Source organism: Cupressus sempervirens, chromosome 5, assembly GCF_028749045.1.
Source record: "Cupressus sempervirens isolate cs-2001-9-10 chromosome 5, ASM2874904v1, whole genome shotgun sequence".
Taxonomy (NCBI): Eukaryota; Viridiplantae; Streptophyta; class Pinopsida; order Cupressales; family Cupressaceae; genus Cupressus; species Cupressus sempervirens.
In genome coordinates this window covers 258,981,252-259,007,678 of record NC_143122.1, presented here as the reverse complement: position 1 = coordinate 259,007,678, position 26,427 = coordinate 258,981,252, and the positions used below count along the sequence as shown (strand labels likewise).

Genomic DNA, 26,427 nt, shown 5'->3' with positions numbered 1-26,427 from the left:
TTGTTATTTAATATTTTTTTTTTTTTTTTTAATAGCTAATGGGCTGAAGCCTAGATTAAATATTATTTATTGAGATTAATTATTATTAATGTGTTATGCTTGAGTAGGCTCGAACCTTAGACCTCTCAAATGAGAGGCTCACAAGTTACCATTGTGTTGTAGTCTCTTGCCTTTAATATAATATTACTTTATTTTAAAATAATATTGAGTTGTTTAGTTTAATTATTTAGCAATGTCAAACTATTTTGTCAATTTTGTCGATATATTACATTTATATACAGCAAATCTAATGACGATTTTGTTTTTGAATTTTTACCCTTGTCAAATTTCATCCAAATTTTATGATTGATGAACTCAAATTTGAATTCGAACCTTGAGACATAGGCCTTAACATTCCCCAACTATCCCAAGGACAAGCTATCATCTGCTATGGCCTAGCCTACAAAAGTTTAGTCTTTTCTAGAAACACGAACTCAACTAAAAGGGGATGGCAGACCACAACGCTTTATAAACACCACCCTAAACCTAGAACAAAGGCACTAACACAATGTAATGTACCTACATTGGGTTTACCTTAATGTTGCAAAACCACAGATTTGTTGAATAGACATTTAAAAAATACTTGTAAGATGTAACATTCAGGACTTAACATTTAACATCAAGGTAACTTTGTAAAAAATTCCGAACTACTTATGTTTATAAGAAAATCTTGTTCTTGCTCTGAATCTTATAGTTTGCTGTGCATACTGAAATGAGGTAGAGATTAATGACAATTCTTCAGCTATTAATGCATTCAAAAAGCATAACTGAGCATGCTTCAGAATTACATGCATTTAAAACCAGACAGTTCAAATATGCAGGGACAGCAATTACAAATCAGATTGCTAAAACAGTGACACAGTTGCTACCAGATTTCAACATTATCTTCTCAAATAAGATCATCAGTTACAGCATGCCTTCATTACAACCCGCATACATAATAAGATTGCACATGGCGTTGGGTTCTTTGTCTAGATCATGCAATTTACATATTATTGATCAAAGCTTTATTGCAGCATTTAGGAATTGCCGTGCCTCATTTCCTTGTTGTGGAAGCTCGAGAACAGAGTCATCTATGCTGTAGTGCCACTCATACATGCCCATCAGTACTCCATATGCGAGTTGATGCAAGCATACTCAAGGATCGATGATCTGCTTCCTTCAAAACTGCTCGCCAATGAAGAATGTGCCTTGCATAATGAATGCCAAGGCCCAGCACACATGCCATGCATACAAGTATAAAAGTTAGGATCTGGTATTTACACTAAAATCTGGATACACAGAAAATGCTATGGTCCCCAACCACTGCAATAATTATATTTGCAGCTAAAACATTAAAAACTTTAATGATTGTCTGCTGAATATTTATTCAACCTTACAAAATAAAACTACGGTCTTCAATTTGATTCTCCCCCGTGTTCTCCCCATATCTCCCTGCTGTTTTCTTATATCTGTGTGGGAAAGGTGGGAATCGACCTTTCCAAAGGTCGAGACTCTTGGAGTCTTGTATCGTTCAATGCTCTTGATATGAATTATTTATATTTACTTTTGGCATCTTATTAAATATTAGATATTTTTACTAATGTCTATATTTTTAGCTTATATTATAATAAAATTTAATTAGTATTACAGTTAATATTATATTATAATTATAACTATTATTGTTGTTTATAATTGTTACTAATCATTATTTATTTATCATCATATCTTACTTCAATAGGGACGTCACACAAAACAATTGAAGAACTCTAATTTTGTCACTTTGCATTTTACAAGACAGGCAGAGAACAGCAATGAGAAGAAGACAAGAGACCGTCAAAACTAAATCATTATAGGTAGGTTTACCATCCATTTTTCATTTGCATTGATGACAGTTCTCTCTCATAAAATTTCCATCAAAGATTTGAAGACTTCAAACCTATTCTTTTGCTTTTATGTTTTATGTTTGCACTTGCAATTGTGTCTTCAAAGAAAGAAATGACCAACAAAGAGGGTAATGAAAGTAAACAGGTTCAGATTCAAAAGCAAATAGGTCCTTTAGAGCTTTACGTAGTCATTTACCCAGTAAGGCAACACAATGTTTTTTTAACCTCCTTCAGTCCCAGACAACCTTTTTTTCTATGCAACATCACTGCCATTTAACAACATGCTGCTTCTTATTTCCTTTACCACCTGACCAAAGGAATTGTTTGATCCTTCTTTGAATTTCATTTACTTGACAACTACTGAATAGTAGTACAATACCACAAACTATAAGAGGAGAGCATTTTTTAACACACCTAAAAAGTGTCTGCCAAGGATAAGTGTTGCTTATTAAACTGACTCAACTTGTTATCAATTTTACCTTTTATTCATTCCCACAAATCTTTTGAACAGGGATTTACACAAAACTGCAGGCCAAGTTACCCAACATGTTTGTTAAGATGTCACCACTGAACAAATATAGCTTCTGCATAAGGTTGTTTACATTGTTTGCTTCAAGCTTAACAAATAAAATTGTATCATCTCCAAACAGCATGTTTAAGAGCTCACTCCCATTGGAGAGAGACAACACTTTTTACCTTTGGAGATATACTGGAATACTAAGGATGTAAAATAAAGCATTTGAGGATATTACATTAAAAACAGGAGCAAGGAGACAACCTTGCCTTATAGACATTTGCAAAGGAAACTGGTTAGACAATGATCCATTTACCTCAACTTGGGCTACAGCATCATTCAAAAAAGTATTCACCATTTGAGAAACATATTTTAGAAAGCCAAAGCATTCTAAGGCCATCACTACGGAGGACCATTCAGCCCTATCATAGGCCATTCCAAAGTCAATTTATAGAATACCTATATTCTGGTAGGAAATTCTTGTGCAATCCACGGCTTCCCAAACATGTAATGAGATCCTCCAATATGTATATACCCTTAATGCAACCAGTTTGAGTTGGACTAAATAAAGTTGGAAAGGATGTTCACCAATCTTAAAGCCAATATTTTTGCCAATATTTTATATCAGTCTCTAGTATTTAATAAATGATTTCCCCCATCATTAGGCAATATTTTAATGATACTTTATTTGTGGCAGACTGTCAAGATCCTTTGTCTATGACTTCATTGAAGACTTGTAATCAATGTTACCCGGGAACATGTCCCCAATATATTTTCAGCTTTGCCCATCCCAAAAATGTCTCGGTTACTTGGGGACATAGTTGGAAAACTCGCCAAATGCAAAAACTCGCCAAGCCCCCCAAAAGTTTAATCGGGAAAAACTCGGCGATTTTTAAAAAAAAAACTCGGGAAAAACTCGGGAACCTAAAAAACCGCTGAAATTTAATTAAAAATACATTTATTTTGCAAAATTTAATGAGAAGATGCATCTAATAAGTTAATTAAAGACAATACAAAAGAAAGAAACAAAGTTTAGATATATATAAATGCATAATGCGTACAAAATTGCATTCTCATGCAGAATGCTCATGGTAGGAAGCAAAATAGTAAATTACTAAATAGTTTCAATCTGTCAAACTAGAAGTAAATACTAAAAGTCTAAATACATCAATACAATGTCAATCACATCTTCCTCTTTCCACTTGCACTAGCAGGAAAGCGAGGGGGTCTAGTCCTAGAAGAAGTGCCCCGCACTGGGATAGGGCGTGAGCTGCGTGACTGTGAACTCTGTGGCTGTGCCCCCTCGCTCGACGTCCCTACTGACTGGCTCGACGTCCTAGAAGAGGATGCATCTCCTCCTTATGGTAATGCCTGATCCTCGCCTGAATCACCATCATCCTCGTCCTCATCCTCAATGTCATCCATAGTGAACTGAAAATCAGTGTCAGCATCCCCCTCCATGGCCTGCCTCTCCAAATCAGCGATCTCATCTGGTGTAAACAATGGACTTGGCTCCTGTGTTGTCCAATCAGAATAAGGATCTATCTCATCTAGATCAAGCGGACCAGGTAGTTCTAAGAGCTGTGACTTTTTTATGCGCAACTTAAGATTATAGTGCACATAAACAAGGTCATTAAGCCGTTTTTGAGTCATTCTGTTTCTTTTCTTTGTATGGATGGACTCAAATAAGCTCCAATTGCGCTCACAATGGGATGAGCTACAAGGTTGGGATAGGACTCTGAGAGCAAATTTCCTTAAATTGGGGGTATTGCCACCCCAACTTGCCCACCAAGCATCTGCAAAACAAAATTTTAAAAGTTATAAAGCAATAAAAAACAAAATCAGAAGCACAACTTATCAATTAGCAAAAGTTTTAAAGTTTGACGCTTTACCTGGTGCTTGAGTAGATCTTGCTCTCTTTGCTAGCATAGAAGAGAACAAAGGACCCCTTGATTCCACATAGATTTGTTGTTCAGTCACAATAAGCTCTCTCTCCTCTTCACTTGATATCATTCTCTCAATGCATTTAGAGAGACCTTCCATGACCTCTCCATTAGGATTTGAGTAGGAATCATCAGCCCTAAAACAAATAGAAAATGATATCAAGTCTTACTACACAACCTTAAAAAGTAAAGTAAAATAAAGACTTATTAAAATCCCAACTTCAAGGACAATCAATTATCATAGTACCTGAATTTGGGATTGAGGAAGTAGCCTGCTACATGAATAGGTTGGTGGAGCATATTGTTCCACCTCCTATCAATTATTTCCCAAATGGGGTCAAATCTGAGACCGTCCCCGTGATAGTAACTTCTAACAGCCTCTTTCGCCCTATCCATGGCCTCATAAAGACCTCCCATTGGGGATTGCTGCCCATCACATGCGCGCAAGACTAGAACCAGGGGCAGAGACATCTACATTTGAAATTTGAAAAATACAAATTAGTTAATAACATAGTAAGTTATGAATTGAAAATGAAACTTGAATACACTAAAAATATAATGAAGTTACCTCCACAATCTCCTTAGCCTTTGCAAAAAAGCTATCATCAAAGACTATTCGTGCCACAGCTTCTCCTTCGGGCTTCTTTGAGTAAGGTGAAGCAACCCAATCAGCACACACAAACATTTGCTTCAAAGCCAATATGTGGTCAAGAATACTTTGCAACGTCAAGAAGACCGTTGCAAACCTTGTCATAGCAGGTCTCATCAAATCTTTGCCTTTAGTGGCTTTTCTCATCAAACTGAGAACCCATGGGTGATTATAGATATATTTCGTGACTTGCCTAGCATCTTCCACAACTGGACTCACCCAATCAAGTTTTCCTATGTCCTCCAAAAGAAGGTCAAGGACATGTGCTGCACAAGGTGACCAAAAAAGTGTGGGATGCCTCTCTTGGAGGATTATACCTAAAAGATTAGCAAAAAATCAATAATCAGTAACAAACTTTCCATATTTAGTATTTACAAATTACATCAAATCTAAATTGAATAATACCATAGCATTACATTCATGATTCATATTGATTCAAATATAAAAAATTAAATCTACCTGCTGCCACATATGCTGCTGCATTATCTGTGATTATTTGCACCACATTCTCTATTCCCACCTCCATGACAACATTCTCCAACATTAAAGCCAATGTGGCTGCATTTTTCACTTTGTTGGAGGCATCGACAAATTTCCAAAACACCACATCATCTTTGCAAGCAATCAAGAAGTTAATAATGGTTCTACTTCTTCCATCTGTCCACCCATCAGATAAAATGGTGCAGCCATACTTCTTCCACTCTTTCTTTTGGTCTTCTATCAACAATCTTGCCCTACCAACCGCTTTGTCAAGCAACCTACAAAATTTAAGTGTAATATTAAATAAAGTGTAAGTGTTAGTAAAAAATTAGGAAATAAGTTATAACAATTAAGATTTAAAATATAACAATGAACTAAAGTGAATCTCAATTATTTACAATTACTAAATAGTAAAATACTAACCTTCCATTCATATCCTTGCGATTAGGCGGCTTGTACCCTTTGCCTGATATTGTCATTGCATTCACCATATTGACCCAATAGGGACTATCAACGGCATTCATTGAGATATTGTTGAAAAACCAAAAATCAGCTGCTGCAATATCAATTTGCTCATGCACCTCCTTAAACCATGCAGTGCCCTCTAATGATGGTTGTGCTCCAGGTGTGTTCCTGGGCACAAAATAACCACCTATCCCTGATGGGGATTTGGATGGTGATGATGAAGAAGTAGGAGATGTAGAAGAAGTGGAACCGGTAAAAGAGAAATTTTGTTTGCGGATCCGTGGGCCACGAAGAGATCCTGGTATGTTCTCAAGTGCTTCTTCTTCCTCTTGCATATCAAAAGGAGCTACTTCAGATTCAGCTATGGCTGCCCTAATAGCTATTTTTGCCCTCTCCCTATTCATTTTTTTCTCTTCAGCAGCTGCAAGTAGGGCATGGATGAATCTTTTTTCTTCATCAGTTACCTTGAGACAAGGATTTGAGTCATGTTTCTTTATGCCTGCAAGGTGGTATTTGAGGCGGTTTATGCCTCCAGAAATAATTCTCTCACAGGGAATGCATATCACCTTCCCAATATCATTTGGATTTGGAGCTTCATAGGCATACCGCCATGCCTTATCTCTTGCATTTTTAGGCCGAGTGCCTACATATCTAGATGGGCATGGTGTTTGTGGCCACTCTTCTTGTGGGTTTGTCATTTTTTTAATGGTTGACCGCTGCCCTACACATAAATATATAGAGAAATGAATAAACAAAGTTAGAACTTAGAAGCTAGGGTTTCAAATGATTCAAACTTCAAACTTGAACCATATCCTTAGCAAACAACAAACTTCAACCATATCCTTAGAAGCTAGGGTTTCAAATGATCCAAAATGATTTTAAATGATTTGAAAACATTTACCAAAAACAACAAAAACAAAAGAACATTTGTTATAAAACTATAAAAAGTTTTCAAACTATGATAAGATGAACATACATGGAAAGAAATTTGTCTTCTAAAATCGGTTAGAATCCTCTACAATCCACTCAAATCCGCCTTGAATCACTTGCAATCAGCCAAGAATGCCTCCAAACCTTCTTCTCTTCACTCCTCAAGGTTCTAAACAATGCAAATACAAGAAAGAATGAGAAAAAACACTCACTGCCGCTTAAATCCGTCACAGGCCGCGTTCACCAGTAAATAAAAATAAAAATAAAAATTTGGTATATGAATTCTGCTGATTCTTATATTTTAAGTTCTATTATGTATAAGTACATGCTTTATCCATGTTTTGATTTAAATATTTTAAATTTCTGAATAAATTTTAATTTTGCCTATTGTTATATAGTCGTCCCCATTTACCATCCCCCACCTCCCACCCCCCGACTCCCCAAAATCGGCAAACAATTTTGTCATCCTCGAAACCCGTCCGACTGTCCCTGTCCCAAAAAATCAGGGGAACATAGCTTGTAATAGGCCTTCACTTATCCAACCTATATTATTTTTAGAACCTAATTGGTATGTTGTCAGTTCCTGGGGTTTTATTGTTATTAATTTTTTTAATTCCATTTATTATTTCTACCAAGCATTTCAACATATTCAATGGATTTTTACATCTTCCTCTAGCATTGAACCTTTGAGAGTTGTTTGCTTCAGTGTCTCTTACCCTTAATCCTTGGGTTTCTCTAGATTGGAAACTTCTCAGATTGTTCTTGGCTAATAGGTTTTCATTGAGTTTAGATTGGTGGAATCCCTTTGAAGCTCTTTTAATCGATTTAGAAAGAAGTTCCTGAAGGTCGTTCTCTGCTCTCCTATTTAAAGCTCTTTTTCCCCTCTATTCTGAAAAAACAGTAATTCAACCTTTAATATTGCTATTCCATCTTTCAGTAGCTGTTTTATTTTTTACATCCATCTGTTAATTTCTCTGAGAGTAAAAATTGCCTTGTCGCAATCTTCATCCTTCAGCAGATTGGTGTTTAGAAGGAATTAACCTACCTTAATACAGCTTTGACACCTAGCATTAGCCACATGTATCTTGGCCCTGATGCAATGTGATCATATAGGGAGCAAGGGGAAACCTTACTTTTGTTACTATAATTGGTCTAATCAAAGGTGAAGACATCCCTACTAGCATAGGTCATATCCAACCTACAATATATTCTCCTACTCTTTTGGGAATTCCTCCAAGTAACTAAGATATGTTTATTGGAGCAAAAAGGTTAGATTTATTCTTCATCTTACACCATAAGTACGGTTCATTTCCTTTCCGCTCCATTTCGCTTCACCAAATTTTGTCCTCACTATTTTCATCTTACTTCAATTACAATCACGAGAAGTGACAAATACTTCAGTTCCCAAGTTTTCCTTTGCACATGCTGTTCAATTTCATGTGGCTCACTTTCCCACCTACAAATATATGTTAATAGATAAATTATTGTTGTACTCTCGTATTCTCCAATGGAGAACATTAATACTGGCACTAGGGTGCAAAATTGCAAGAGCAATGGCGGAGGGTGTGGGGTGGGGTGTTGTATACTATACATGTAGAACTTGAACTGCTAGTTATTAGATGATGTTTCAGTATAACATACCAAATTGGAATGCTTGAACATAAAAAAATTGCAACATGAACCACAACCATTCAACATTCAACATAGTAACATAGTACATACTCAATAGTAACATTCAAAAAAATCAAGTCAAATAGAAATTCAAATTATTAGCAAATAGGATTTATATCAGATCACTTCTAAAGTTCTATCAAATATCATAAAGATGATTACAATGAGTAGCATGATATCAATCATGACCAATATCAAAATGAGTACAAAATCATGTCAAAAATGTAGTGAAGGGAGGCCTCTATTCATCCTGCACGCCAAAGTTCTCATTGTTGGAACTACTAGAGTCCTCACAGTCAAGATTTTTCAAAGAAACACCATCCAGCCCTGCATTTGTGTTTGTTGCAATCTCACCCTCTAATCTTAGATGGCTCCTTAAGCAATACATCCCATCGTGTCGTTGGGCTCTCCTTGTACATGTGTGTCTTGTGATCCATGATATGCAAGGCACTGTCTACAACAACTAGCTTCTTCGCTCTCTAAGAGGTAAGTGTATCCCACTTAATAGAGTCGATGAAATTATAAGGAAACTAGTTCCTCTCTGCAATTGAGGAAGTAGAAACTTGAGATAGCAATAAAATGGCCACTATGGTAATCTTTGACCTTTGTAATCCATGACATTTCCACCACAAAATCAAATGCTTTTGTGTCATAGTTTTGATACACATCTTTGTTGCATCCAAGTAACCTGTAACATAATGAAATTCATCATTAACTACAACCATTTAGCATTCAACATAGCATTGGTAACATTATGTCATAAGCATACCCAATAGTAAAACTAAAGATACTAAGCTCGAAGTAGTACACAGAATCTTGAATGACCAATTTCCTATAAGAGTGGCAAATTATGTCCACTTAGAGCAAATCTTGTCAACACTATCAACATCATACATCTTACCAATGCACCTACCTTCACCTAATCATCTTAAATAGGTGCAACTCTACCAGGCCTAGCCATGTACTACTTAGGATTCAATGCACACGTAGCCACGTGCAAAGGAGTGTTCATCTTCTCCCATTTGCGCTAAATGATTGACTGGATGTGCTCATTGTAGAATGCTTAAATGGGGTCCCTCTCTCGCACAAAAGCCCAATCAGGGCAAGCATAGAATCGATGCACTCATACACCTCTACAAGGGTAGGTACATCCCCATCACCATACTCGATCACCTAGGAAACCAAAGTAAATATGGAGACAATATATTTTGCATTACTCTAAAATTGTTCACTTTGCACTGTCTCCTTCACCATCTTCCCCTGCTCTATCTTGGCCTCAACCCACCAATTCCATTCTTGTATCAAGAACTCCTTCCTGATGCTCCTTAAAAGTACACATCAAGTGTGGTTGTTGATCAACAACTGCACATCTCTTGCATCTCTTCCCCATGTCCTTGAGTACATTGATCATAGCATGCACACATGCAGTCCACCAAATATGTCTTTAGGCTGCCTCAACAAGCTTCACTATAGCTTTGCACACATGTTTTGTCATGCGTGACCTTTTCTTGGACTTTACTGCTTATCAGGATTTTGTGGTTATAGTATCTTTCTGATGATACGTTCTTTTTATCTATTGAACTTGGTGTTAATGTCTTGGGACATGTGTTATTTCAGAACATATTGCTATCTCAGATTTCTATGTTTGATTTCACTGTTTTTAGAATATTGTTGTGTAAACATTTTTAACAATTCTGTTAGGAATTATGTTAGAAATTTTACTTCAGATTGTTATGGTGTGTTTAATTTGCAAACATTGCTAGGTTATTCAATTGCCAATGTCAAATCTATGATATGCAGAAAGAGTTTTTCTTGCTTAGGCATATTGTTATAAAACAATTCGATCTGATTCAAATAAATTAAAAGAATTATATTCTGTTAAGATGATTATGTTACAGTTGTGTTAAATGATGATAAGTATTAAAAGGTTCTCTTGTTTATATATATATACATTTATATTCTTCTAGTTATGTGATTAGGGTTTTAAAAAAAAAATACCAATAGCTTCATTATGTTATGTGTTGTATTTATTTGGAATGGGCTTAAAACCCGTGGCTATACCTTTCATGAATGGATTTATGGCATCTCATATTGTTTTATTGGTTATGAAAGGAGGTTTTATTAATAAAAAACCCTAAGGGGTTTTGCTTTGCTTTTGAAGCATATCTTTTAATGGGATATCTGCATTTAATCGTTGCCAAACTTATGGCGGTGGAAATGGAACTGCCATATCCACGGCGCTGTGGTGAACTTCAGTGCAATGAATCTGGCAGCTGCGTATTAATGAGATATTATGGTTTAATGGGTTTTGTTGATCTTTTCGTTGTTTGAGTGGATTATCTTTTCAGATAGGGTCGGAAATATGGCCGCATTGCTTTGATCTTTAAGCATCTGTAGCCCTTGATGCTGGAAAATCGACATTATGGAGGGTCTTGTGGAAAGAGATTTTGTGTTTATGAGACAGAGATTTGAGAAGTTGCTGACAGTCAGTTCATTTGATTCATGGTTCGGGTTTTGTTGTTGGAAATTGTTTCCTCTGTTGCGAGCAAGTTCTTCAATCTCTGTCTTGTGGAAGTGGGGTTTGGATTTGGGTTTTGGGCTTTGGCTTCGAGCTTTATTGCAGAAGTGTTTTCCATCTTCTTTACTCACGTAGGGGCAATTCCTTACCCTACTCTCTTTTTGTTTGTAATTTTATTATGTTGTAGATTAGCATTTTGCAAGTGGTTATTTGATCTTATAATGTGAATCTACATTCAAAGATGGATATGTACAGAGCAAGGCACTGTGTGCAATGCCCTGTAGATACCCACCTTTGGATGTGGAGTATGGGAATACCGTATTGGGTATAGTGATGAGTTTTATATTCGAGCTTTGCCCTAGGTATATTGTTTTGTTCGTGTTAAACCCTGTCGGGGCCTCATTTTGAGACAGTTAGCTGTATGTGGTTTTGGTATTATGGCTTTGTCAGGGCCGAATTTAGATAGAACCTGTATCTCGAGTTATTGGTATGTGTGGTTCTGCCACAATCATGTGCACGTATTAGGTTGCAGTCTCATGACTGTTGGAGGGCATAGTTACTCTGTTTTACAAATTAGCTAATTGGAACCGTTGTTTGAAAAGATGAGGAAAAACATAGTGAACTGTATGTGACTTTTGATGGTAATGGCATTAGGATTAACGGCATAGGAGACCATTTTTCAAAATAATGGTGTTTGTTTGAGCTCGGTTGTATGTAAAAAGAGTTTTTATAAGAATATGTTAGTGTGAATTGTTTGAGCTTTTATGTGGTATCATTGAGTTAAATCAGTAGGCATTATGTGTTTACAATTTCATACTATTGCAAGGATCTAAGGTTTAAGCCGTAACATAGAGTCACCTGTATGTTGTTTAAGGTGTTGTCATTGTTTATTCAGTTGTATGGGTTTGGAGGGATAAAACTCGAGTTTGACCTTCAAGATTATAGAACGAGTACTATAAAAATAAAAAAATAAAAATTGAAATGATTTTAGTGTTGTATAATGCTTAATAGCATAGTAAAGCTATCGACTGTCATTATCATGGAAATGCAATGTGGTTCGAAATCGTATTATTGTTACAAAGTATTCATTTGATAATTTGAAATTTAGATCTTGCTGTCGGTTAATATCTGACATGGCAATTCGTCAAACAGTTATTTGGGAACTTGAATTTAAAGTATAAGTTTAGTTGCGACAGCATAAACTTCTTTTTATGGTTGTAGAAATTGATTTGTCTTGGATGCTGTATTATCAATATCTGTATGGTTGTCATGTGAACAGATGGTATGTATTTTATTGTATAAGGATTATATAGCTTAATGGCTTTTGGTTAAAGGCATGCTGAAAGTTAAATTGCACTTTTGTGAATCGTATTTTGGATATACCATAACATGGTAAAGGATCATTTGGCTGTATATGGATTTAATTATATTTGATTTTGTTGTTGAGTATCTTTATACTAAACATGGATTGTTTGGGATGTTATATTGAAACAGAATTCTTTTTAATTTATCTAGATGTATTTCAGTCCATAAATGAAATGGATAGTTGTTTTGTGAAAGGCAGCTTTATGATATAAGTTAGCCAATTTAAATCAGAATATCATACGAACATTATTTTATTGTTTTTTGGTCTTTTCAAAGGATAAATTTAGTTTACTTTGACAGTAGGAGTAAGTAGTATAGTGTTACGACTGGTAATTATCATTAAACCGGTGTAATAGTTTAGTTATAGTTACGAGAGCGTAATAATATAGTACTTATTTCTGTTGTTAAAATAATCTAAGTTTATTTTTGAATGTGGCAGTAAAAGATGAGTTTTTTTATCAAAAGATGAAGAATGTAATAACTGATTTGTTATTCGTAATTGTGCATTCTTAGAATATCTACTTGATGTGTATTATAAGGATAACTGTAATGAACGTATATCGAGGTGGCTGAATATCGATTTATTCTAATTCAATTGATTAAATCAGTGATAACTTTAAAATAATTTGGGGTGGGTTAATTTCATATAAAATATATTTGGCCTTACCTATGACTTAAACCTATATGGTTGAGTACGGAGAAAAAGGCATATTTCTATTCTATCAATGATAAGTATAATAGAAATTACCGTTATGAGTTGACTATGGGCATACCATGCACGGATGCAGAATCTTAGTGCCATAACGATGACACCTCAGTATATATATGATTCATTTACGGGTTATTCTTAGTGCGAGTTTAATTTTGCATTTTTAAGTAAATGTTTACTTCTTGCATATTAATTTGAAACTGCACTATGTTAAAGTGGTTCAGATATCTGCATTATGGTTTATATATGTTTATTCTAACATGTATGCAGGTGGATTACGCTGTTTTTTCTAATCAGTGTGTACTGAGCCCCTTGTTGTGTTGTGTTGCGTTGTTGTATGTTTTTCCAGGTGCTTCGAGATTATTTAGCAAATAACCAAAGATGACTGTTGTAGTACTTTTGAAACAGCATTTAGGATTCCTATGTTAGACATAGGTGTTTAGAAAAGATGATGTATTACATTATTGTACTGAACTCGATTTGTATTAGCATCATTATGGAAACATATGGGGATGATATTATAATTCTTGTTGAGGTTTTCAGATTAAGAATGATTCAATCTGTGTATTTGTACTTGTATAAAGATAATTTACTATAAAAAAAAAATTTATTGCGAATATGGTATTTGTTCTTTGTTTCTTATCTTTCAATTTATGTTTAGTGTGGCATTACATGTTTCATCTATCACTACTTAGGTCACATTTTGTGGCCCAACCTCTTCAATAGCTTCCCTAAGGACGTAAAAGTGAAAATCAGCATTGTTGTGATGTCATGAACAATCAACTAGCCTCAGAAAGCATGGGCCCTTTGTGCATGTAACCATGATATTGATGAGTGGACGATGGCCAATGTTCGTCCACCTATCCATATCTAAGTTGCAACCAAACTCTATCCAACATGCCTTCATCTACTCCATCAAAACATTGATCTTGTTACTTTGCTATCCAAGATCGTGTTCCTCAATTTGTGATCACCTGGTGGCACAAATGATACCCCTCTTCCCACCTTCACCACTAAGGACATCATCTCCTTGTAACAAGCAGATTAAGCTACATGCAATGGTATGTCATTGACAAAGAAGAACCTACCAATGACATTGTTTTATTGATCCTTCACATATGCATTAAACAAATCAGCTATAAGTTTACTTGACTTCCTACCTTGCATTTCCCCTTGCTACCCTCCTCTACCAAACTTTGAATGGATGAAGGTCCTAGAGCTGAAGTTGAATCTGACATAGTTCTAGCTCTTTAATGCATGATGTGTAGAAGTATGTTGCTGCCCTTGTGACTACTAAATTGCATGAATATGTTGCCTAGCAACCAAAGACTTCGGCTTTAGAACTATACTATCATCATCAGGAATGCCTAAACGCTCATTTATCTCAATTCTATACTTGACATGTTTAGCATTCATCAAGAAAAGACATACACTATATCCTATCCAAAAGAGCAAGTGTACATTAACTCTTGTCATGCTCCCAAACCATTTTGCACCACAAAAATTGCATTTCCATTTTCTTACACTACTTGTTGGCACTGGGGTTGATACTCTTATTGCAAATTGTTTAAGAGGAGACTTCTACTCATAATGACCCCTAACAAACTCTGCCAAAATCTGAAGGGCAGTTTAAAGAAGGAGGTTCTGCTGCAACAAAACTAGATTAGGCTTTTGGATCAGCCCCATGATCACTTGCCTCATGCTCAGGTTCATACTCTAATAGACTTGCACTCTGATAATTAATTTCCATCTCATCTCCACTATTTTCTTAGCTATGAGTGGCCATTTTGACACCGCATTTCACAAAATGAAAAAATTTCAGCTTCATTAATAACTTAAAAAAATGAAAATAAAAAATATATATTAAGAAACTAGCTTGAAGTTTCAGCCTAATTTAGAAATTCAAATAACAAAAAACAAGTTACAAATTGTAAAGATAAGAAATTTCAAACAACAAAAATGAGAACACTTTCAACAAGAAATGATGATAAAGAAACAACAACGCATTCAATATTTAGTTTTAGAAATAAAAATTGGAAAATAAAACAAAAATATTAAAAAGCCCTACCTTGTGCTTGATTAATCTTCTTCCTCTTGTTCTTCTTGCTCCTCTTTCACTTGCACTCTTCCAATCACTCTTAGCGGTCATTTTCATTCCTCTCTCTTAGCTGTAAGAAAAATGTCAGATGGAAATGAAGTTTAGTGGGCTAATAAAGGCTTAGAGAGCCCAAACTAGGACCCATCAAATTTTAGGGTTCAAATAGAACAAATTTATTTTTAAAAAAATTTAAAAACCTTTTTTGCATGGAATGTCGATCGTCGACGCAAAATACCTAAATGTCCCTAGCACAGTCGAGGGATCTTGGGAGTCCCCCAAATGCCCCAAGAACATCTAGGCATCCTCATGTTTTGAACAAGTAGGGGTATTCCAAGTGCTCATCCCCAGAACGTCCCTGCACCAACTACTTGTCCAAATGTAGAAAAATACTAATCCCCTATGCAATTAACATGTAGGGGCTTATTCTTTGCCCCAACATGAAATTTTTTTAGGGAGCTAATAGTAATGTTGACAAACACAAAGCATATCTTGTTTCTCGGCATTTTTCATTGAAGGTGTGAGCTATAATGACAAATAAGCTCTTGTTACCTAAATCAATAGCATTTACACAACTACTCTCTTGCTACCTCCTTTAACTAAGAGGTCCATCAGAGTGATGTGAAGTGTGTGTTTCATAATGGTTATTTATTTGCAAAGGCCTACACGATCCAAGCTCCCAATTTTATTAGCAAGACTATTGTTTGTCTTTTGAAAAAAACTCTCTACATGCTTAAGCTATCGTAGTATGGTTTAAGAAAATTGACAAAAAAGTTATTTCATCTACTTTCAGTAGTTATGAAGGAAGACAACAATCTCTATGTGCATCCCCAAGATGACCACATCCACATCATTGCATTGTATGTTGATGATATGATCGCTACTAGAGTGATGATAACAAGTCCAATAAAAGACAGCCTATTCACACAACCCAAACATAGAAGCTAGAAATACTAACAATACGCACTAGAAGCCATTTCAAAAGAATGAGCATAGTCAAGAATACAAGCAATGACACAAGAATTTACTGTGAAGTTCAGATATAAGAATACTTGTGACAATCTTATATGCTCTCAAGTCATATGCCCATTACAACAGTGAGAGACAAAGACACTATGTTCAAATCTATCTCCAACATGCTCTCATTATAACCCTCCAAATGATGATGGGTGATTTTCAAATTGTAAGTGCAAAAGGTTAGGATGAACAATGCTTTGTGCACATGATATGTGTGCAATGACATTAGTGTATGCATTAAATTGTGATGTGGCTCTCATCATAAACCTCCCTACGGCCAAATGAGCGTGGGAATGAATTTAAATGTTGACACAAAGCTTGTATGTTTTTATTCTCATTAAACATGTCTCCTTTGTAAAGTTTCATTATAAACCAACAACTAGTTTAAAGAAATCACATTGTATCAATGTATAATCAAACTACTTTCAATAGATTGTTGTGTTCTAGAAACAAATTGTCATGTCACACACTAGGAGCTTTGGTATATGACCGTGAATGTGTTCCATCCTAAGTGGAAACAAAAGAATGTCTTTTAAGTGAGAATTTGATTACTAGAACATTATGAAAAACGTATATAACCGTGAAAATGTTGAATTCTATGTGAAAATTAAAAAATGTCTATTTGGCGAGTGTGTGACACTAAGATCACTAGAACATTATTAAAAACATATAAAACAAACAAAAACAAGAAACAGAATTTTTTTAGGGACACGAGATGACCCAACCCCTAAGATGCTCTTTTATAATATGGAATTATCCTCTCCAAAACACATTTGTGGGATCAATTCCAAACTTCAAAATTCATTTTGTATGAGAGACATGTACTTTGAACTCGACAAGTATTAACATCCTCACACCACAATATACTTTGGATCTTTTTCGGTTTTTGTACTTCATGACTGCAATGCAGATCTCAAGTGTCTTCCTACAAATACACTACTTCATGCTAATCTGACTCTTGCATTTTCCTTGGTGAATCCTAATCATCATAGATCTTAGGTGGGTGGTCCCATCTATCTCATTCATGGTTGAGCATGTCACCTTCATGCTGCCAATAATACCCTCCGATGCATCAAAGATAATATTCAGCTAGGCATTCATTAAATAGCATTGATAGCCCAACACTGATTGTGATGCAGACCGTTGATGACTTGAATCGACAAAAAAATATTCCTTCGATCATGGCTTCCTTGCTGAAAAACAAGGAAGCAACTATTAGTTTCTCTCTCTACAAAAATATAAGAATACACAAAACAAAAGAATTATCACTTAGGGAGAGTTGAGAAACACATTGGTTTTTTTGCAAACTTCATTAAGACGGCCCACGTTGAGGGGCAACTTGTATCTTCTCTCCCAATCATGTCTCCTTACGAACCCATACATGATTGCTTCTATATTTCAGTTTCACTTCCAACAGCCAAACATCATAGGGGTTAGAGAGGAATGAATGATATGATACTCAGAACATTCGCTGCAACTAAGCACAAGGGCGTGATATAACACTCCTTGACAAAGTGGCAGAAATCTCTTCTCCATCCAATATTAGGTGGACTACTTAGAGGGGGAATCCATATCTGCTCTCCCAATGAATGATGCCTCCTTACTAACCCATAAGTGATTGTTTGTAAGAGAGCAGCTAATTTAAATCAATAATTTAAGCATTTAGATAGATTTGTAATTCTCATTGCGAACCATATCAAAATACATATGAGAATACATATTAGACAAAAACATTACTTTGCATATCACAATACTTGTTAGTTCACAGGCCTGCTATTTTCTTAATGTGGTTTCATATATCAGATCTGATCTTCATCCATTCAATGTTTTATATGATTAATATAGACTGGCAGAGTTGATGGAAGAATTGATTGCTGATATGTATGCTTGATACCCAATTGATCTTTGCTCTGATATGTTAGTAAATGATATTTGAATTAATGTGGAATTCATAAAGGGAAAAGTGATGATTAATGAATGTGGAATTCATAGAGCGCTTATGTATTGGTGAGTGATGATAGATAAGTAACCCTTGAATGTGTGGAATGATTTATCCTTTATTGGTGAAAGGGTTGCCACTTTTTATTGTTGCCTTTGGGAACAAATTATAAATATCATTCCCCAAATCCTTCTCCCTTGGATTTCCTCCTCAAATGAAACCATCTACCATTTATATCTTCTAATGTAAGGGAGAGTCGCACCTCTTCATCATGTCTGTCCTTTACAATTGTCACAACCTTTCACAATTACCATCCTTTGCAAAAATCACAACCCTTCATTATCTCTGCCTCTTCAGAGAATCAAAATCTTTCATAATTAACACCCTTCGAAAAAGTCACAACCCTTCAACATTGCTGCCCTTTCAGGGAGCCACTTTCAACTCCTTTCTTTTTCCATTGACCCTTAATTCCTATGCTCTATTCTTTCTTCCTTCCTCCATCTTTCCTAAAAGAGGAGGTCCTCCTTTACAACCCTCAATAGAGACATAGAGTCACGACCTTAACTAAGAATATATCTCTTCATTAAGAGAGGTCCTTTCTAAATTAAATGTTGTTCCTACCTTAATTCCAGCCTGATTTCAATGCCCTTTTTCTCCCCTCCCTTCAAATGAAAATCCACCTTACATAGCCTTCAAGTGTTGGCACAGAGTAAACTTTTGCAATGGACATCCTTCTTAACAAATAGGTGTCTTTTCTAAATTAATTTGTATCCCTTATTAAAATGTGGCTGCCTGTTATAGATGCCATGAAGGCTTGTTTATAACTGATTTTTTATTAACATCCTTAACTACTTGATGTTCATATAAAGAAGCCCTTTGTTTAGAAGGAATGAATATTGTGGAATACTTAATTCCTTTGTGTATCTATTGACTTCATCCTTGCAGGAAAAAATTTGAGTCACTTTTTTCCCTGCTCCATAATTTTTCCATTAATCCATCCTTAATTACTATGCTTTATTATTTCTTCCTTCCTCCATCCTTTCCTCAAAGAGAAGGTGTTTTTTTATAAACCTCAAGGGAGACATAAAGTGACAACCTTTACTCAGTTACTGTGAATATCTCTCTTCATAAAGAGGTACACTTTCTAAATTTTTTTATGTTTCTACCTTAATTACGATCTGATTTCTCTGCCTACTTTTTCTCCCCCTCCCTTTGAATGAGAATCTACCTTATATAGCCTTCAAGGAGATGTAGAGTCACAACTTTTGCAAAGGGAGTTCTTCTTAATAAAGAGGTGTATGTTCAAAATTAATTGGTGTCCCTTAAATGAATGTGGTTGCCAGAAACTGATGCAATTAAGACTTGTTTATAATTTGTTGCCGGATTACCATCCACTTATTTCCAATTTGTTTAAGATTAACATCCTTATGCTCCACAGCTAAATGTTCATGTTTGTTCGAAATGAAAGAAATGGAAAAATAATTAAGTCCTTCAGGTATCTATCATCTAAAACCTTAAAGAAAATTTTGAAGTCCTTTGTGTATTTTTCATCTTCAACCTTGAGAAAATTGTGACATCTTATTAATTAGACAATTTTGTATTAACATAGTAAAAGTAGCCGGCTTACATCCACTGACATAGATGTTATCTGAGTTACGTTACAATTTTACAACCTCAAAAGAAACTCAGGAAACTATTGGGTAAGACCAAAGTAGCTAACTATTGAAAACATTTACTTGCAATTTGAAGTAGCTACCTATTGAATACATTTAATTACAGCTTCAAGTAACCTACTGTCTATACTATCTGTTAATACAAAAAGATTCAAAATCAGCTTGAGAATGGTGTCCTTCCAAACATCCGATAGTAGCCTGTCATTCCTCCTAATCCATATGCCCTGGTGTTGTTTGAACATGGAGATCTTTATTTGTAGAAGCAGATCTATCTTCAATACTTAAACCTTTGATAAATTGGTTCAAATTATCAAAATCTCTCTGATTGAGCATGTCCTTGTGAATAGAAAAATGTTGGCATGAGACTAAGTCCCCCTTGTGGATCAAGATGTGTCCCTCTCACATCAAAACCATGAACCTGTCTCTAGAGATTTCTAAAGCAGCAGCAACCTATGACATGACTTGAAAACGTATGAGTTTACATCCAAACTCAGTAAGTTGTCTCCTTCTCTTTTGAGAAATCTCTCCATTTCGCTCCTTCCAAAGAAACCATAAAATTTCACAGATTAAAATGGACCAGAAATGTTTGCTTTAAGATCAAAAGACTCCACAAAGCCAGCTAAGATTTCATTCCAAGAAAGACCAGGTCTATTGTTCCAAACAATGATTGACCCAAAGCAAATGGACCAGACACCACAGGAAAAGATACATTCAAAACAAAGATGCTCAAAAGATTCTGGAACAGAACATGCACCACACATAATAGGATTACCTAAACCATGTAGGAAGGTATTACCAACAGCAAGTTTTCTCAAGAGCAGTAACTATCTAAAGCAAGATTTCTTAGGCTCGCAAGGAGAATGCCACAAAAAGTTAAAGATAAACTGCCACCTAGAGACCGAACACCCCAACCCCTAGCCATGGTTCACCCTGTCAAAAATAGAAGTTATCCTTGAGCGTATTATATATTTGCTTAGTAGAAGCCTTACTAAGCTGACTGTCATCTTTCCATTTAATCGACTGCAAAAACTGATAAGTATTCATAGTATGCCCAGGGAAGAAGTTGCCCACAGCTTTAGCAATAATAGAGTAAGTTTTCTTCTGAGAATTAGGAATGTGAAATTTATCTGAGATTTCATTCCAATACCCTAACCTATTGTCAACTGAAATATGTTTGACTCAAGAGACGTCATATTTATACCAGTTTTTAGCAAAAATTTAAGTTAACGCAAGAGGTTTACCATTAACTTCAACTCCCCACCAAATAGATCTACCCAAAACAGAACATGTATGAGAACCACCACTTGCGCCCCTTGAATAGGATAAGATTTCTAAGCTGGGACTAGACCTTCCAAATGGATTGAAAGACTTTGAAGCCAAAAATGGTTAATTGAAAATTCCCAAATACTTTATCACATAGAGGAACATTGTTCCAGATTTTATCTTTTTTGATCCTCGATCTAGTGATGTTGTTTCTGACCAAAACTTTCCATGGTTCCTCCCCTGAGAGGGCTTGTATGATCCATTTATATGCCAATGCCATACCCTGAGCTTTCAAATCTTTAATACCCAGTCCACCCTTTTCTTTAGGTAAACAACATCACTCCCATTTGACACAATGCTTTTTCTTGTTCTCCAACCTATCAGACCACAGAAAATCCCTCAGAATCCTTTCCAAGCTATTAGTCTGATAATTGGCAAATAACCATGCTGAAGAGAAGTATATATAGTGAGCAAATAGAACTTTTTGACCCACTTGCACTCTGCCTGCCAAGGAGAGAAGGTGAGTTTGCCACTTCATATATTTCTTTTCAGTTTTAGAGGAGCCAAGTCCACATATCCTTGAGAGATGGATCAATAGAGAACGGGATTCCCAGATACTTAACAATATCATTTGGCCCCAATCAATGATGGATGATTTATGGGGAGCCACTTTAGCCCCGCAGACCACACAAAAGAATTGAAGCCTGTGATTCATCCAAATTAGGAAGGGTGATGCCTCTAACAGGAAGTCCTACTAACTGAGAAGATCTGAGAATATAGAAGAAGGCATCAGCTGCAATAACAAATAGAGAAGTGGCAATTGGGCATTCTTGCCTTATAGATCTTTGAAGAACAATACTGTAAGTAAGCTCACATTCAAATCAATGGCACCAGAGGAATCCTTAAGTAAAATGTCAATCCATTTGCAAAAATGAGGAAAACCAAAAAGCTTGTGGCATATCCATAACAAAGGGCCATTCAATTTTGTCATAGGCTTTTTCAAAATCTCACAAAACCATCATTGCATTTTGAGCATCATTCTTAGCCCAGTGCATTGCTTGCCAACTTGTAATAAGGTTTTGAAGAACGAATCCCGCTTTAATGAAACCTCTTTGAGTGGGTGATATAAATTCAGTAAAGTTATGGGTCTCTAATTCTTAACTCGAGACTTGTCACCACCCTTTGGTAATAATTTAATAACACCTCTGTTAATGTCAACACCTAGTGACCCTAGATAGAAGGCATCTTCATACAATTCTAGGAGCTTAGGGCCAATCAATTCCACATTATGTTTGTAAAATTCAACTGGAAGGCCATCACGACCAGGTGACTTATAATTTGCTAGAGAGAGAATTGCATTCTTGATTTCATCAAGAGTTATAGGCATTTCAAGCTTCATAGCATCACTATTTGAAATCTTTTTCAGTATAAGCTTGCGGCATTGCTCTAGATTAGATTTGTTATTCTCATTAAATTCTGAGGTATATAGGTCCTTATAGAAGCAAGAAAAGGCGTCTTTAATACAACTTAGATCAATAGTTAGACTCCACTAATCTAGGTAATCTCAATCAATTCTCTTTTATGTTTGGCTCTTATAACGTTAAAAAAATACTAGAACCTTTATCTCCATCTTTCATCCAATTCATCCTAGCTCTGGTTTGCTGCTCTTTTATCTCATACTGCTGAATTCTCCTTAACTGGCATTTAATCCCAACTAGCCTCTCCTCCAATTGAGGATCACAACCCTTAAGTTGTAGATCTTTTTCAGTGGAATTCATGTTACTCTATAGAATTTGTTCCTCCTTAGTCCTATCAATAGGTTTTTTTCTTACCAATAAGCTGGTACATTTTCCTCCAAGATTCCATTAGTGTATTCCTCATATCTGTAGGATTCAACTCTTGATTAAAGAGTTTATAAAGACTAGTCATCATTCTAATAGCATCATCATTCTCTTCGCCATTAAGGGAGCATTGAATTTAAAACTAACTTTTTTCTTTTTCCTGTTATCTAGAAAGTTGTCCATAAAGACATTAGCATATATTGGGTGGTGATCTGATAGAGAGGAAGGGGTAACATAAATAGGGGCATTTCCATCTTGTCTTTCAACAGAGAATATGGAATCCTCAATATATACCCTATCCAATCAACAGTAAATTATTTGATGTCCTGATTGGTTATTGCACCATATGAACCAAATATCAAAGAAAAACATTTTCTGAAGAGCTAAAGGGTCAGCGATTCTAAACTTCCTCTTGAAATTGGACCAAAAAACTGTTCATTTCCTTTCCAACAATGAATTATCCCCCCCCTCTTAACCTTTTTGTTTGCCACCATATTAAAATCCCCTACCAAAATCTATTGTGCTTTAGGTAGGCCATTAGATAACCATTCCCATAAAGTTGCACGGTCCCTACAATCATTAGGGAAATAGATAATACATACCCCAATTGAAATATCATTGTACTCAAAGATAACCCACTGGGCTCTGTGACAAGGGGAGGAACCATTTGAGATAACCTTTTCAGCCCATTGTGGTCCAACTAAAATACCATGCCACCTATACCTCTAGGGTAATTAAAGTAAAACCCTATAGATAGGTCCCATATAAATTTCGGAATGCTATAAGCTTGGAAACCCACAATCTTAATTTCTTGCAGGCAAATAATATCTTTTAGCTTGAGATTGTTGCACCATTTTCTAATCGCATATTTCCTATTAGGCATCTCAAGACCTCTCACAGTCCAACTATGTAAGTGTATCATTTCGATTGTTGGATTTGGAATTATTGTATAGTCTATTAAAATAGTCAGGCATATCCTTTTCAGATTTCCTCCTAAAATTAGAAAGAGAATGTCTCTCAATTATCTTCCTCTTTTTCTAAGAGGTTTTCTTAATGACTTCAATAAATGGCTTCTCATTCATTAAGTCTATTGTGCTACCATTGTTCTTTTGAACAACTGATTTTTGGGTCCCACTTATTTCCTTATCTCTATTCAGGGGTCCATTACAAGTCCTATTAATATTCTCAGCCCCTTCATTAATGGTGTTAGGAGCCAGTTGTTATGTATTAAGCTTAGGTGAGAGTGAAGATTTTACATTTACCTCAGCATTAACAATTTCAGTACTAGAATTTGGTTGACAATCGGTTAGAGAAATGAAGATACCAGAGCCTAAGGCTGGCACCACTTCAATATCTTCTTCAAACAAAGTGTTATTCAAACTGAAATATTTACCACTATCAATAGTCTCTGTTACTGCATCATTCGACAGGGTTTCATTAGGATCCTTAAAGAATCCTTATTGGCACCCAATGTGTCAACCCTAGAAGAATTATTAACATTAGAATCATCCTTTTTAGACTGGTCTGACTCACCACCATCTTTAGAATTAGGTTTGACATTACTATCAAATCTAGGGTTCTACAAGTTACTAAGGGTTGGGTGCTCTTTTTTTGTGACCATTATTTTTGCAATGAAAACACAACCCTAAATTTCCTAATAAAGAAACTTCCTAGACAATTTTTTCTTCTTCTAATTACATCGATATTAAATCTGGGAATTATATATTAGGTGCTAGGGCAAGCAATATCCTAGCATTCAAATGAGGTAGAGTACACCTAGCATCCATAATCTGTAAAACTGAGCCAAGTGGTTGAACAATTTGTGCAATAGAAGGAAAAAATTCTAGTTGCAAGTTCTTAATTTCAATCCAATGTGGGGAAGAGCAAGCAACAACTTGCTTGACCTTGCCTTTAGCTGAGCACTGAAAGGCCTTAAACATAGACCAACCCACATTCCTGTAATTCTTTTTTAAGACTCTTTCCTGCACTCCATGTGACTTAAAAATACGAAAAATAGCCCTTTTTTAATCATTCTACAAAAACTTACTTAAATCCCTAATTTACTTCCCCAAATGTTAGCGATCCAATTATCAATAAAATTGCATGAAAACAAGAAATCCTTATCTAAGCAAACAAAGAGAATAGTGATATTTTTCAACCGCATTTGTTCTTTCCTAATAGCCATAACCATGTCTTTGTTAGGAGAAAAAGAGAGAGAGCTCTAAAGTCATGGGGAGGCTTACCATCTCAATAGATTCCAACAGCTCCATCTTCAGTTGCTCTCCCCTCCAATCTATCCCCATTGGTTGTGGATCCTCTAGAACCACCCTCTTTCCTACAAAAAAACTCCATTAAAGGTTGTTGACGGTGGACATTCAGGTCTAGATTGGTCTAAAAGCACTACCTTGTATGAAGCCCTAACTTCTCCTTTATCATTTTCGAGTGGTGCCTTATCACAACCATCTTGGCAATCATTACTGACAAGATTGGTCAGAAAGCACTACCTTGGATGAAGCCCTAACTTCTCCTTTATCATTTTTGAGTGGTGCCTTATCACAACCATCTTGGCAATCATTATTCAGACCATTCGTGTCAATATCCATCCCTGAATCCGGATTGTCATTTATTTTGTGACACTCCCATCTTGCACAGGGACGAACCAAGCTGGGAGTTGAAGGGACTTTGCTCCAACGACATATTACTTTAAACCCTAATGCAACACGCAGAGCACAAAAGATTCAACCAAAACAAAGGATGAATGAAAAATAATAAGTTACACCCAAGACCACACATAAATCAAACAAAAGTATGAAGGACACGTAGAGTAAGGAAGAAAAGCCATGGGGTCTACACTATACAAGGCTGCAAACGATGAACACCTCACCGAGAGTCATACAGTTGCAAAGCTTGCTCAATCTTGTGGGAGTAGATTTCAAATTAGGAGTACTTTTCTTGATTAGACAATTTTCTAAATATACATACATACATACATATAGATATATATATATATGTGTGTGTGTTTCTGCCCAAGTTACCGGATTCCCAGCCTGGACCCTCGAACTGGGGTCGGGTGTGAACCTAGTATGGATATGTGTGGGGGTTCACGTTTGGTTCGAACCACTAGAACCCATAGGGCTAGGGATGGACCCATGGAACCACAAGGTTGGGCGTGAAGCCTGCCCAAACCTAGCACTAACCCAGGTAAACCCTACCCAAACCCAGCAAAATATATTTGGAATTTTGAATTTTTAAAATTTTGGAAATTTATCTATTGTTATGAATGGCTTCCAATTATTCAGCATGTTGTTTGTAGTTCACTACTCTAATATCATAGAAATGGTATGGACTTGTTCTTCATCTCTATCTTAAGTGAATTTTCTGTTCAATTTCTTGTTCTAATATTCTTAGTTTGTAACCAATTTATAGCTTGTAATATTGTTTTACCAATAAT

At 35.8% G+C, this 26,427-nt stretch overlaps 2 protein-coding genes across 11 annotated transcripts in view; both read right to left on the bottom strand.

Annotated features, from left to right (window-relative positions):
* LOC149555526 (zinc finger CCCH domain-containing protein 55-like) overlaps positions 1–26,427 on the bottom strand; it is a 127,256-nt gene that overhangs the window by 8,950 nt on the left and 91,879 nt on the right. For 2 of the 10 annotated variants that reach the window (XR_016364502.1, XR_016364503.1), the window contains exon 7: positions 15,217–15,316. The exons of 6 other annotated variants lie outside the window; for them this stretch is intronic. The gene's annotated coding sequence lies outside the window, so the exon portion shown is untranslated. Of the gene's footprint in view, positions 1–676; positions 1,230–15,216; positions 15,317–26,427 lie in introns of those variants that run through there. 2 more of the 10 variants (XR_016364506.1, XR_016364509.1) reach the window with 2 other exon arrangements.
* LOC149555527 (uncharacterized) lies at positions 3,437–6,667 on the bottom strand. Its single transcript, XM_089829607.1, has 5 exons — positions 5,470–6,667; positions 4,930–5,327; positions 4,609–4,832; positions 4,311–4,498; positions 3,437–4,214 (listed from the first exon to the last, which is right to left on the bottom strand). Exons 1-5 carry the CDS (start codon positions 5,552–5,554, stop codon positions 3,778–3,780), a joined length of 1,332 nt encoding a protein of 443 aa, XP_089685733.1. The 5' UTR covers positions 5,555–6,667; the 3' UTR covers positions 3,437–3,777.

Coding starts and splice junctions, on each gene's coding strand:
- LOC149555527 (XM_089829607.1), bottom strand. CDS start 5,554: ATGTTGGAGAATGTTGTCATGGAGGTGGGAATAGAGAATGTGGTGCAA. Junction 5,328..5,469: donor AGCAGCATATGTGGCAGCAG/GTAGATTTAATT, acceptor CTAATCTTTTAG/GTATAATCCTCCAAGAGAGG. Junction 4,833..4,929: donor AGGCTAAGGAGATTGTGGAG/GTAACTTCATTA, acceptor TTTCAAATGTAG/ATGTCTCTGCCCCTGGTTCT.